Source organism: Lynx rufus, unplaced genomic scaffold (assembly GCF_022079265.1).
Source record: "Lynx rufus isolate CCGP_SWC_20201006 ecotype Redwood Valley unplaced genomic scaffold, mLynRuf1.p SCAF_1, whole genome shotgun sequence".
Classification (NCBI taxonomy): Eukaryota; Metazoa; Chordata; class Mammalia; order Carnivora; family Felidae; genus Lynx; species Lynx rufus.
In genome coordinates, this window is record NW_025814823.1 from 88057707 (window position 1) to 88071819 (window position 14113).

The 14113-nt window shown below is 51.8% G+C and overlaps 1 protein-coding gene across 1 annotated transcript in view; it reads right to left on the bottom strand.

Moving 5' to 3' along the window:
• Positions 1-555: 555 nt before the first annotated feature.
• WNT3A (Wnt family member 3A) overlaps positions 556-14113 on the bottom strand; it is a 41022-nt gene continuing 27464 nt past the window's right edge. Inside the window, exons 3-4 of the mRNA XM_047090932.1 lie at positions 7565-7830; positions 556-1035 (exon numbers count right to left, since the gene is read on the bottom strand). Of these exons, the coding sequence (XP_046946888.1) occupies positions 556-1035; positions 7565-7830 (746 nt within the window). The remainder of the gene's footprint in view (positions 1036-7564; positions 7831-14113) is intronic.

Genomic DNA, 14113 nt, shown 5'->3' on the forward strand with positions numbered 1-14113 from the left:
CCAGTCGAAGGACCCCGCCCCTATCCAGGGATCCCTATTTCCGCCCTAGAAGGGAGGAGCCCACCCCCATCCAGGAGCCCCACTCGGAGGCCCGCCCCCAGAGAGGAGCCCTGCCCCATTCAGGGAGAAAATCTGCACTTGTAGGGTGGCCCAGTCCCCTCCCAGGGAGCCTAATTTCCGCCCTACTAGGGACGGGGCGGGGAAGGTCCGGCACCCATCCACGAGCCCTAGTTGGGAGCCCTGCCCTATCCAGATTGGAGCCCCGCCCCCGCCCTATCAGGGAAGAAGCCCGCCTCCATTCAGAACTCTCAGTTGGGGGCCCACCCCTATCCAGGCAGGAGTCCTCCCGATTTAGGAGCCCAATCCCCACCCCCAACACCCTATCCAGGGAGGAGACCGCCCCCAGAGAGGAGCCCGCCCCCGACCTATCCGGGGAGGAGTCCTCCCCCATCCGGGACTCCCAGGTGGGAGCCCCGCCCCCAGACAGGAGCCCCGCCCCCGCCCTATCCAGGGAGCTGCCCGCCCCCTGCAGGAGCCGCACGCGGGGCGGGCGCGCTACTTGCAGGTGTGCACGTCGTAGACACGCGAGCACTCCTGGCAGCTCACATAGCAACACCAGTGGAAGACGCAGTGGCACTTCTCGCGGCGCCGCTCGGTGCGCGCGTTGTGGCCGCGGCCGCAGCACAGCAGGTCGCAGCCGTCGATGCCGTGCGAGCTCACGTTGCAGGTGCGGTCGCGGGTACCGAATGAGCCGGTCTCGGGGTTGGGTTCGCAGAAGTTGGGCGAGGCCTCGTAGTAGACTAGGTCGCGGTCCGTGGGCACCTTGAAGTAGGTGTAGCGCGGCCGCAGGGTCTCCACCCACCCGCGCGACTCGCGGTGCTTCTCCACCACCATCTCCGAGGCGCTGTCGTACTTGTCTTTGAGGAAGTCGCCAATGGCGCGGAAGTCGGGCTGCGACCACCAGCAGGTCTTCACCTCGCAGCTGCCCGACAGCCCGTGACACTTGCACTTGAGGTGCATGTGGCTGGCGATGGCCTGCAGGAGCGCGCCAATGAGGGGCATCAGGGCCCGCCCAGTGCAGCTAGTATGTGCGGGGGGAGGGGGGCTCTCCCCCCCTTCCCCGGGGCTGTGCTCTTGGCCTGTGGTCCCCCCGCCCCATGTTCTCCTGGCAAACTCAGTGCAACCTGTCTGTTCCATAAAGTCCCCTCTCCATGCGTCACCAGTGCCACCTCTTGAGCCAATGCCTCCCCTGGCCGACCCAAGATCACCGGAGGGCACCTCCGGTGCCTGACAGCTTCACCTCTCTCCTTGGCTGTGTCTTATGACTGGGGGAGGGAGGGAGGGAAGGGACGGAGAGTAATGATCAGGTTCAGGCATGCAGGAGGGAGGACATTAATTCTGACCTGGAGAACCCAAAACCGCAGCCCAGAGGACGTGTACATGGCCTGGTGGCAAAGCTGGGGGCTGAACTGAGCGCGGATAATGGGGGTGGCTTGAGCAGAGCCCCTTCAGGGCCCAGAAAACTGGATTTATGGGGCTGTAAGGGAATAGGAAGAGGAGGGAGGTAGTGCAGGGGGACAAGGCTGGGGGATCTTGGGGTCTTGAGGAATGTGTTTCTTTCCTTCTCTCTTTTTATTTTTATTAAAAAATTTTTAAGTGTATTTATTTATTTTGAGAGACAGAGAGAACGAACAGGGGAGGGGCAGAGAGAGGGAGAGAGAGATCCCAAGCTGGCTCCACATTGTCAGTGTACAGCCCCATGTGGGGCTCGAACTCACCAACCATGAGATTATGACCTGAGCCAAAACCAAGAGTCGCTTACTTAACCGACTGAGCCACCCAGGTGCCCCTGTTTCCTTCTCTCTTTGAGGGAAGGGATGGGATTGGGGGTGAAGGGGCCTGTGACTTAATCCGAACTAAGGTTGCACTGCCCACTGTGGTGGGCACCTGCCACCTGTGAGCCCTTGAGATGTGGCCAGTCCACAGTGTGGTGTGCTGTATGTACAAACCAGATGCTGGCTTGCACAGAGTCCCCAGGCTTCATGCAAGAAAAGTACATAAAATATCCCCTTCACTATTTTAATATTGATTGTGACCATTATGGCACTGATAACACGTTGGTTGATATACTGGCCTTAATAAAATTTCATGGTAAAACTAATGCCACTTGCTTCCTCTTTAAATGTGGCTACTAGAAAATGCATAAGTATGTGTGTGAGTCCCATCATACTCCTGTTGGACAGTGTAAGGTGGGCTCTGTGTCCGTACGTGAGTCCTGTTATACTCCTGTTGGACAGTGTAGGGTGGGCTCTGTGTCCATACACAAGTCCCATTATACTCCTGCTGGACAGTGTAAGGTGGGCTCTGTGTCTGTACATGAGTCCCGTTATATTCCTGTTGGGCAGTGTAAGGTGAGCTCTGTGTCCAGATGCTGCCTGCACCCCGTCCCCCTCACCTACACTTCCCTCTCATACTGGCCCTTTCTGGGGGTATCTATAATGACTGCATCCCTCCTCTCAGTTAATTTCTGTCTCATCTCCATTTTCTTCTTTTCTCCAGAGACCTCTTCAGTCTCTTTAATTTTACTTTTGTCAAAGTTATACATGCATATACTTTAAAGAGACCAAGAGTTCCTGAGACTTGCTCCCATGACCATGCACACACAGCACCTGACTGACCGGCCAAGGCAACAACTTGTGCATCTTGCATCTCTAATAGAATGTTTGCTTGCTACTCCTTGAGTTTGGGGGGTTCGGCAATGTCTCCCCTCTCACCATGGAGGGTGGGAAGTCAGCTCTTTATCATCAACCCAAACATGCCAATGCACATCTCCCCAGCCCTCTCCACCCCAAAAAACTAAAGCAGAATCCAGTTACATGGATATCGAGTGCTGATGCTATTGGAACTGTGTTCAATGTCATACCCAGCTGAGCCCTGTTATAGGGCATGATTACTTTTTCTTTCCTACAAAACTTTCTTGTTGCTGTTTTTAATGTACTTATCACGGATTCAGACTCAGACTTTCCCCAAACTGTGTAAATATTCTCTTCAAGATGTTCAAACATATCATGTATTCTAAGATTTCAGCTTCTCGGAGACATCTCTTTGAGAGACCTTCTGGTAAATTTTGTGAAATGTGCATGTCTGAAAACACAGTTTTTCTACTTGAAAAGTTGACAGGATGGTTTAGCTGGGTATAAAACTCTTGGTTTACAATATTATTTCCCTTCCGAACTCTGAAAGCAGCACTCCATTTTTATTCCAGCTTCCATTGTTGTCCTTGGAAATTCCGATGCCATTTTGATTCCCAATCCTTTGCATGAAACCCAAGGCTTGGAGGGCTTCTCTGTCATGGGCTGTGAACTTCATAACGCTAGGTCTTGGTATGGGTCTCCTCTTTCAACATTTATTTATTTATTTTTTGGGGGGGGGACAGAGAGAGACAGAGCATGAACGGGGGAGGGGCAGAGAGAGAGGGAGACACAGAATCGGAAACAGGCTCCAGGCTCCGAGCCATCAGCCCAGAGCCTGACGCAGGGCTCGAACTCACGGACCGCGAGATCGTGACCTGGCTGAAGTCGGCCGCTTAACCGACTGCGCCACCCAGGCGCCCCTGGGTCTCCTCTTTCATATGCCAGTCACTTATTTGGGCTGTTTGGTCTGAAACTTGTGATCTTCAGTCCTGGGAACCTTCCTGCCTTCTTTGCTGATTTCTTCTTCATGTTCACCATTGACTGTCTCTGACAGAACCTCCATATTCTCCATTCTTTCCTATTTTCCATCTCTTTGTTATTTTCCTCTACTTTATAGAAGGGTGTCTCAAGTATCTGCCAACCTTTCTGCTGGGAGATTTGTTTCTGCTATCCTACTTTCAATTTCTAGTGGCATTTTTTCCTTCTCTGAATATTCTTTTAATTTAACATCCTGTTCCAATTTTATGGGACAGTATTTTATATCTCTGGGTATAGTGGTTTTTTTTTAACTCTTTTCTTCCTTTTTTAAAACAGTATTTATTTATTAGGAGAAAGAGAGAGAGAGAGTGCAAGTGAGGGAGGGGCAGAGAGAGAGGGAGAGAGAGAATGCCAAGCAGGCTCCATGTTCAGTGTAGAGGCTGACTCAGGGCTCAATCCCACAACATGATCCTGAGATCATGACCTGAGCCAAAATCAAGAGTCAGACACTTAACCGACTGAGCCACCCAGGTGTCCCTAAAATTGTTTCAATTTTTTTTTAAATTTTTAAAATATAAAAACAGGGAGGGGGACAAAACATAAGAGACTCTTAAATATGGAGAATAAATAGAGGGTTACTTGAGGGGTTGTGGGGGGGGGATGGGCTAAATGGGTAAGGGGCATTAAGGAATCTACTCCTGAAATCACTGTTGCACTATATGCTAACTAACTTGGATGTAAATTAAAAAAAATAAGTTAAATAGAAAATATATAATCTTCTCACCCAACATGGAGCTCGGACTCATGACCCTGAGATCAAGAGTTGCATGCTTTACCGACTGAGCCAGCCAGGTGCCTGAAATAGTGGTAGTTTTGAAGTTTTCATCTCTCTTTACAATGTCTCTTTCCCATAAGTTTTGTTTTTGTTTGTTTTGGTCTTTAACTTTGTGGTTACAGGAGGCCTTCCTCAGATGTCCTGTGATCCTTGGATGTCTGCTCATATTTAAAAGCAGGATACCAGGGGCCCCTAGGTGGCTTAGTTGGTTAAGCACCTGATTTGGCTCAAGTCATGATCACAGCTTGTGTGTTCAAGCCCCGTGTTGGGCTCTGTGCTGACAGCTCAGAGCCTGGAGCCTGCTTTGGATTTTTTATCTCCCTCTTTCTCTGCCCTCCCCCACTCATGCTCTGTCTCTCTCTTTCTCAAAAATAAATAGACATTGAAAAATAAAATAAATAAAAGCAGGACACTAAACATCTTGTTGGAAGCTCATGTGCTTGGTGGAGACTTGTCAGCATGGGCCCTCACTACAGTGTGACCTGGCTGTGACCATGGGGGAGTCCCAGGTAGGTATCTTTAAGTCTCCTCTTGGGTTGGTCCAATTCCCAGGGGAGAATCTTCGACTCCTGTCTGGAGGGTCAAGCTTCACTGTGGCATATGGAGACTAGGAAGAGAAATGCATGTGTAGATGGGGACTACTTTCACTTGGGAAACCAGGCTGTGCTTGGTGTCCCTCAGTCCAGACACACTGTGCTTTTCCCTTTTCAGAGACTACATACCCAGACTTCTGCCATTGTAAAGGACGGGTGTTTCCTGGATGTAAGGAGATGTACAGAAAACCTGGTGGGTTCCGAATTGCTTTTAAAATAGATGATCAATCCATTTCCTGTTTTTAGACCCAGTATTTGTCTATACTTTTCAAGACATCTGTTACTAGTAGTTCCTGGGTTGGCTGTCAGAGTTCTCCTCTACTGGTTTAGGATTCTGCTTTCTCCTAAGACCCAGTTATTCATGGATCTGCTTCTCAGTTTGCAAACTCTGGCTGCCATTTTTAGGTACTGCTTTCCACGTTTTCAGGAGTTATCATGAATTTATATGTTATGGCATTCATTTGTTATCATTTTAGTGGGGTTCTGGGAGGTCGCAGAGGGAAATGCTTATGTTCACTTTGTTGTCTTTCACTGGGATTTCTCATACATCTTTCAGTTCTACAATTGCGATGTGATTGTTTCCTAAATATATTCTATGCTTTTTATAGTTTCCAGTTCTCTGCTGAAACATTCAGACTCGCATTTTGGCTTTGTAAACATAAATAAGCATGTATATTTTTTCACAATCTGTGTCTCGTAATTGTAGTATCTGGAGTCCCTGTGGACTCATTTCTGTGATTTTTGCTGATGATCACTCATTCTGTCACCAGCTCATGTGATAGGTTATCTTTGATTATGTGCTGGACACTGTGGTTGAAAAATTATTTGTAGTAACATTTTTTAAACATTGAATAAGGTTATCATCCTCCAAAGAGGATTTGTCTGCCTTTTTCCAGGTGCATGGGAAAACCAGCAATTTGGAATCACCATAATTTGTTTTCAGATCTTGGGATTTTTCTAGCCTGCACATGTGTACAAGGGCTGGGCTACTTCTGGTTTTCCTTTAGTCCTCAGGATCCCAGGCTAAACTGAGGAGTGATGTCCTAGAGATAGCACCCTTGATGAGCCCCTTTGGGGCTCAGTCGATTAAGTGTCTGAGTCTTGATCTTGGGTCAGGTCATGATCTCATGGTTTCTGGGATTGAGCCCCATGTTGGGCTCTGCGCTGACAGCATGGAGCCTGCTTGGGATTCTATCTCTCCCTCTCCTTCTGCCCCTCCCCCACACACTCTGTCTCTTTCTCTCAAAGAAAATAAACTTAAAAAAAAAAAGAAAGAAAAAAGAAATCTTTGCCTACTCCAAGATCACAGAGATGTTCTTTCATGTTTTCTTCCTAACATTTTTGTTTCATTTTGTTTTACCTTTTGCATTTGGGTTTGTAATTGGCTTTCTATATGGTGCGAAGTAGGAGTCAGGTTAATTTTTTCCACCATATCGTTATCCAATTCACTGAGCACCATTTATTGAAAAGAGACTATTTTTTTGTCTGCACTGGACTCATTGTCCTTGGGATAAGTCAGGGGACTGTATACTGGTGGGCTTCCTATGCTTTTAACAGGGCACTTTCACATCTAACGGTGTGCTTTGTGCCCAACACGAAGATGAGTCACTCATCTTGTTTTCTGTTGCTGGCAGGTGAAGCCGCTGGTTCCAAGGCCAGCACCATCTTTGTGCTGATCAATCTGCTGGAGCCCTCCAGGTCCCCACATGGATCCCCTCACATAGGTGGTCAGTCCTTTGGGCCCAGTCCTTTCGAACAGGGCTTACAGAGCCCTTCACGGCTTGGTCCCTGTTTCTCTGTCCCTCCTCTGCTTTCCGTGTTCTGTTCTTCCAGACAACCTCACTTGCAGTCCTGTCCTACACTGTAGGCTGCCTGAGGCTCTCCTGGCCTCCCCCCAACCTAGATAACTGCTGGTTACTTTGCACATCTCCTCTCAATGCTACTGCCAGCAGGAGGCTTTTTCTGAGATGCCAGCCTGGAGTGTGGCCCCTCTGCAGTGCCTGAGTCACCTTGAGAATGTGCATTTCCTTATCACAGAACTTCCCCACGCTGTGCTGTAGTGGCCTCGCTATCTTTCTCCCTGGACTTGTGGGCATTCCTGCAGGGCAGACCCTTATCCCCCCTGCCTTCCAGTGGCCTTAACTGCACCGGGCTGTTTCAGATGGCCTTGCCACCCCAGTCAGCCCTCCCACAATACTCCCAACAAACCACACCCTGCAGGGAACCAGGTCACACATCCTGCCCAGAAAGCTTCTATTTCTCTGGGGCCTCAGGAATGTGGCCAGAGGGGTTTCCCAGTGCATCCCCCAGACCCCACAGGCCCATGGTAGGATGCCTCCCCACTCTACCCCCAGGATGCACTGGGCCTGGATGGATGACCCCCTGTGCACCCCAGAGTGTGCAGGGTCATGGTCACAGCCACTACCCCATGCTCCCCCAGGACGAGCCAGGAGCTGTCAACATACCTGGCGTCCAGCCTCATTGTTGTGGCGGTTCATTGCAGAGCGGGCATCTGGCCGGTTCTCCCGTGCGTCTGCAAACTCCCGAGACACCATGCCACCGAACTCGATGTCCTCGCTGCAGCCGCCCCACTTCCAGCCCTCACCTGGGGAGCCCTGGTGGCGGCTGCTGCAGCCACAGATGGTGGCGGAGCCCTCAGCACAGGAGCGCGTCACAGCAAAGGCCACGCCGGCAGAGGCAATGGCATGCACAAAGGCGGACTCCCGGGTGGCTGTGGAGAGAGGCAACAGGGTGGGCAGGACCTGGCAGGGCTGGGGTGGTGAAGCCGAGCCCTGGGCATCGCCGCCCCTTTCAGGGCAGGGCTCTGGGCACCTGGGGTGGACATGGGTGCTGGAGGCCAGGCAGGGCTGCAGGGGAGAGGGGTGCCCTGTGCATAGGACCCAAGGAGGAGGGTGGGTATTGGGAAAAAGTACTTGGAGGGCCTACGGGCCCCAGGAGAGATGCTGGACATCACTCCCCGCGAAGAGCCACAGGGACCCCTGTAATATGAAGGTCAGATCAGAGCCAGTGCTGGAGAGGATGTGCAGAATCTGAGCCCTGTGCACTGCTGGGGAACTTGGTGCTGCATCTAGGAAAGCAGTTTGATGGCTTCTTGCAACCCTATGCGTACCAGGTGACCAGGCCACTCAGCTGGGTATTCACCCCTTGAGGAAATGAGGTGGTCACAGAGACCAGGGAGCAAACATCATGGCTACTTTATTTGTAATAGCCTCAACCTGGAAGCTTCCAAATGTCCATCAACAGGTGAATGGACAGAAAACTGTGGCACCAAATCAGTAAGTCCGGGGACATGATGCACCACACGGTGACTTGTCAGCAATACCGTGTTGTGTGCTTGAAACTTGCTAAGAGGTCTTACATGTTCCGGTCACAAGAGAAACAACTGTAACCAGGCTGTGCATGATGCGTAGTCACCAGACAATCATTTCGGTGATCGTTTTGCAGTATATACACGTGCATGTGGGGGTGGGCCCAACCTGGCCTTCCATGCCGGGCATGGGGCGTGTGCCCTGCTGTGTCCCCGCATTCATCCTGGGCAGCAGGCCTGGACGGTGCTGGGGCTCCCAATGGCTCCTGTCACGGTCACGGGGATGCTTCTGCCTCCTGACCCACATCAGTGCCCAGGGGACTTTGGTCCTGGGAGGGGGTTGGGCAGGGAGGCTTCACCCTGGGAGGGGGATGGGCAGATGGGGGGCTTTGTCCTGGGAGGGGGATGGGCAGGGGGGCTTTTGTCCCAGGAGCGGGATGGGTGGGGGGACTTTACCCTGGGAGGGGGATGGGCGGGGGGGGGGACTTTGGTCCTGGGAGGGGGATGGTGGGGGCTTCACCCTGGGGAACCAGCAGAGGCTGTAGGCTACCCCTCACTCTTCCTCAGGCTTGCCTGCCCCAAAGCCCAGGCAGGTGGAGGCAGGGGAGCAGTGAGGGTTCCAGCCAGGAGCATGCACACACTGAGACTCACTCAGCACCCAGCACACTTGTCACTGAAAATCCCACATTTATTCATCTGGCACTGCCCCCCCTTCCCTGTGAGTCCAGCTTTCAGCATCAGCCAGCTGCACCATCAGAGGCTCCTGGTTGGAACCTGCACTCCCAGCCTGCAGCTTCCCCCATCCACATGCATGTGCCACATGTGTTGCACACACACACACACACACACACACAAGCACCTGCACACGCATGCACAGCCATGCAGGCAAACACACATGCACATACGTATGCACACACGGGCTGTGCCTGGTCCCTTTGGAGTTCCTGGCCTTATGTCCTTGCTTCACCTGCACACGGGCCTCCCCCACACTCAGCCCTCGTCCTTCCCTCAGGCTATTTCCACTGCTCCTCTGGTCACGTGCACCTGCCCTGTCCCTTTTCTGCTCTTCAGGGTACGGGCCTTGCAGTCCCGGTGCGGTCGGTGCCTGGCCCAGGAAGCTCTCTCTTCAGTCCTCTCCCCAGCATGCAAGCTCCCTGGGGTGTGGGGCTGTGTTTCGTTCATTTTTGGTTTCCAATTCCTGTAGATGGTGGGTGGGGAGCAAGGGCCCGGTCTAAGCAGAGGGCTGGGCCCTGGGATGGACGGGGAGGCCCAGCAGGGCCAGAGCCTACCCTGGACAGGCCTGTGCCATGAGACTGGATCTCCACCCCTGCCCACTCAGCATCCTTCCCTGCCCCTTTTCCCGATGGCCAGCCAGCGGCCACCTCCCCCAGATGCTTGATGCCTTGGCCTCACTTTGCTTCCATAATACGGCCAGTAGTTCTCAAGCAGGCATGGAGTGGCCTTCTATGGGCCCAAGGCACGGTGAATAAATGCCAGTGTGCCCTGGTTATAGACCCCCTGCCCTTCTGTCCCTGCACTCCAGCGGAGCCACGCCTTTGTTTTGCCTTCCCTGAGGGTGGGCTTGGCTCCTTGGGTCCTCACCCCTCCAGAACCCAGGCCTGGGGCTGCTCCTGCCCTCCAGGCAGGGCATGTGGGCTGCTGGGCCAGGCAGGTGTTTCCTAGGTATTCCTGGATCTCAGTGCACACAGCCGGGTGCCTTCCGCCCTCTTGCTGCTTCCAGCTGGCTGAGGGCCCCCGGTGGCCCTTCTCCAGGCCCTGGGTACCAACTCCTGCCCAGGGGGCCAGAACTGCTCCTCCTGGAGAACATGCCTCCCCTCCTCTGAGATAAGCAGAGAGCCAGCGAGCCTGGGGCCTTGCACCTTCCTTGAACAAGGGTGTGGCCGCTTAACAGGCTCAGGCAGAGGGGCCAGGAGGGGCCAGGTCACCAGACACACTCGAGGGGAAGGGCGTGCTCAGGGCAGGGGGAGGGGTCTCCCTTGAACTTGGAGGAAGAATTCAGTCCTGCCCTGCTCTCTCACCAGCTGGCTGTGTGACCCAGCCCTGGCCTCCCTCCCCTGTGGGCCTCAATCTCCCCTACCCAGTAAGGAAGGGGCTCGTCACACATGAGGTCCTGAAGGCTGACGCTACCTTGTAACCTGCCTCCAACTTGTTCATGAGGAAAGGAAGCCTCTAAGGAGAGGCCACAAGACCCATGGCCAGAAAACCATGAGAGTTTGTTCTGGCAAAGAGAGTCTGCTTAGAAACAGAAGTCACAGCCTCCAAGCACTTTGGGACGGCCGTGCCCTGACTTTGCAGACGCCTGGCCCACCCCACCTTACCTGAGGGGTTGGGGCTGCGGGGACCACAGCAGTGGACAGGTGGCTGACGCAATGTGCCTCCTGAGAAGATGTTCCAGGGACACCATGGAGGCCTTCTCAGCAAAGAATCAGGAAACGTCAGATAGACGCAAGAGGCCTGACCTGGTTCCTCCTAGTCTTGTGGGCACGAAGGGCCAGGGCCAGGCATACCCAGGATGGGATCCCAGATGGGTGGGAGAATGGGAGAAACCTGGGAGTGTAGTTATCATGGACGGATCTTTGTGCTGATGGATGCAGCTGGCTTTGCTAGCACTGGGGATGTCTGGGAGCGGACATGGACCCTGAACATCGTTCTTGCCACATTTCTGTATGTCTACAATTCTTTCTAAAGAAAAAGTTAAAAGACATGCTGAGGTCATGAAGAAGGAAGACCCCCAGCATGTCCAGGTGACACCTCACAGTAGCAGGGACATCTGACCCAGGGGTGTGGGATTAGGCTTCACTGGGGCAGGAATCACAGGGCATTCCGGAAAGTGTGTGTGTGTGTGTGTGTGTGTGTGTGTGTGTGTGTGTGTGTGTTGGATAGAGAGCCCATTGCTTTTATCAGATTTCCACAGGTCATGAGCCTACTGGCTGGAGTAGGAGGAGGTAGGACAGGGCTCCCCTGAGGCTGTGCGTGGGGAGGACACAGTGAGAACTCCGACCAGGGTCTGGAGCCCTGGCAGCCGCCCCAGTCACAGGAAAGTTCTTAGCCACTGACAGCTGCTTTGTCAGACGTTTCTGCTTCTGTTTACACAACAGAGGCAGCTAGGGAGTGGGAGGGGAGCCATCACACCGTGGGAAGGGAATCACATCTTTGGGATGAGATTGGAGGCACCTCCATCATGTCACTGTCACTGGCAATGGGCTGCGGCAGGTCAAGAGAAGAAGAGGGGGCATAGGCCCCTGGGAGGGAAGCCAAAGGGCCAATGCTGCCAGTTTGCCAAGTCCCTGGGACAGAGCCTGCATGAGCCTTTGGAGCTGCTCAGGACTGCCCTGCTGGCCCCAGGATTCTTCTTCACACCCGTGAGATGGGCTCTGCCTCCCTGGGTCTCAGAACTTCAGGACTATACCCATCTTGCCTCCAGACTCGGATTTCACAGGCTTGTCAAACGCCAGAGATCATTTGAGGACTGAATTAGGACTGCCAAGGCTTGTTGCTTTTCCATGAGAGTATAAGATATGTGAAAAATGACTATCATAATTTTGGAGGTGAGGTCAGGGTTGGAAAAAGGAAGAAGAAAGGAAATTTAGTGGCAAAGTCATTCTGTGAGTTAAGCATCCTCCATGCGGAAAACCATCTTTGCCAGAAATTTGCCATTGTTTCATTACTAATTAGTTACGGAGTTCATGCAAAGTACCAATGATCTATTCTTCCTTCCATTCATCTACCATCTATCCATTTATCCATCCATCCATCCATCCATCCATCTGTCCATCCATCCACTATCCATGTATCCATCCACCATCCATTTATCCATCCATCCACCCATCCACCATCAATTTATCCATCAAACCATCCATCCATCCATCCATCCATTTATCCATTCTTCCACCCATCCACTATCCATGTATCCATCCACCATCCATTTATCTATCCATGTACCCATCCACCATCCATTTATCCATCCATCCCTCCATCCATCCACCATCAATTTATCCATCAAACCATCCATCCATCCATCCACCATCAATTTATCCATCAAACCATCCATCCATCCATCCATCTGACATCCATCCATCCATCCAACCATCTATTCACCCATCCAGCATCCATTTATACATACATCAAAACATCCATCCATCCATCACCATCCATTTATTCATCCATCCACCATTAATTTATTCATCAAATCATCCATCCATCCATCCATCCATCCATCTATCCACCATCCTCCCATCCATCCATCCGTCCGTCCATCCACCATCCTTCCATCCATCCATCCATCCATCCAACCAGCCAGCCAGCCAGCCATTTACCCCTCCAGGATCTGAGAGTCTATAAGAAGCTACACACTAGGCTCAGAACTAGGAATATGAGGTGAGTAAGATGTAAGGTGCCCATTCTCAAGAACCATGGTAAGAAATCTGTAAGATAGTGATTGCTGCTCTCTCTGATGAGATTTCTAACAGCCCAGGCTTTTTAAAGTTCAAGGAATTACCCATCTAATCATTAATTAAGTAGAAGCTGGATGACCCACTATCAAGTGGAAGGAATCCCTGCATTGGCAAGGTGGAGGGTGAACCAGGGGAATCCTGCCTTTAGTGAGAGACTCTACTGTTGTGGATCAGGTTCTTTGCTTTGGGCTGTGCTAAGTCACCTGCCTTTGGGATCTTACAGTTTATGAGGAATAGAATAGAGGAAACAATGACACACAGTGGCAGTGTGAACTCTGGGGCAGGCTTGGGATGGATGGATGGGTAGATTAACTGGTGAGTGAGTGGCTGGCTGCCTGGCTGGATGAATGGGGTGGGTGGGTAGATAGGTAGTAGAAGGATGGATGGATGGATAGATGGGTAGATGAGTGGATGGATGGATGGATGGATGGATGATGGATGGTGGACAGATGAATATTAGAAGGATGGATGGGTGAATGGGTGGGTGGGTGGATGGGTGGATGGATGGATGGAGGGTGGTGGGTAATGAGTGTGTAGATGGTTGGATGGATGGGTGGATGGATGGATGGATGGGCATGTGGATGGATGAGTGAGTGGGGATATATATTGGATGGATGATGTATGGGTGGATGGATGGATGGATGGATGGGTGGATGGAAGGATGGTGGATGGATGGATGTATGGATGGATGGATTTATGGATGGGTGGATGGATATAGACAGATGGATGGTTAATGTCTGGGGCAGCTGAGGGAGTCCCATGTGGTGAGAGGTGGGTGTCTAGCAGAGGGCAGGGAGAGATGTCCAACTGGCTCCATCACAGCTAGGTCAGTGGGGCACTAGGTGTCACCTGTGAGATCGGCTTCGGCAGTTACTTTGCTTCCCTGGGTTTCAGAACTTTAGAACTAGGCACCTTAACAAATTCTTGCTTCCAGATTTGGGTTCCATGGGCTTGTCAAGTATCAGAGATCATTTGAGGACTGAATCAGGATTGCCAAGTGTTGTTACTTTTACTATTTCATGAGAGGATAAGATAAGCTTAACTATCATAATTTCAGGAAAGAACATTTAACAGAAAAAAGGGGGTGTTTTTTCAGAGTACTTTATATTGAAGAAAGTTCATCTTGCACATTTGACCATGTAGCTAGCAGTTAGCAACCGTTAATTGAGCATTGACTGTGTTTTAAGTGGACAAGAAGGCTGCAGCCTCTG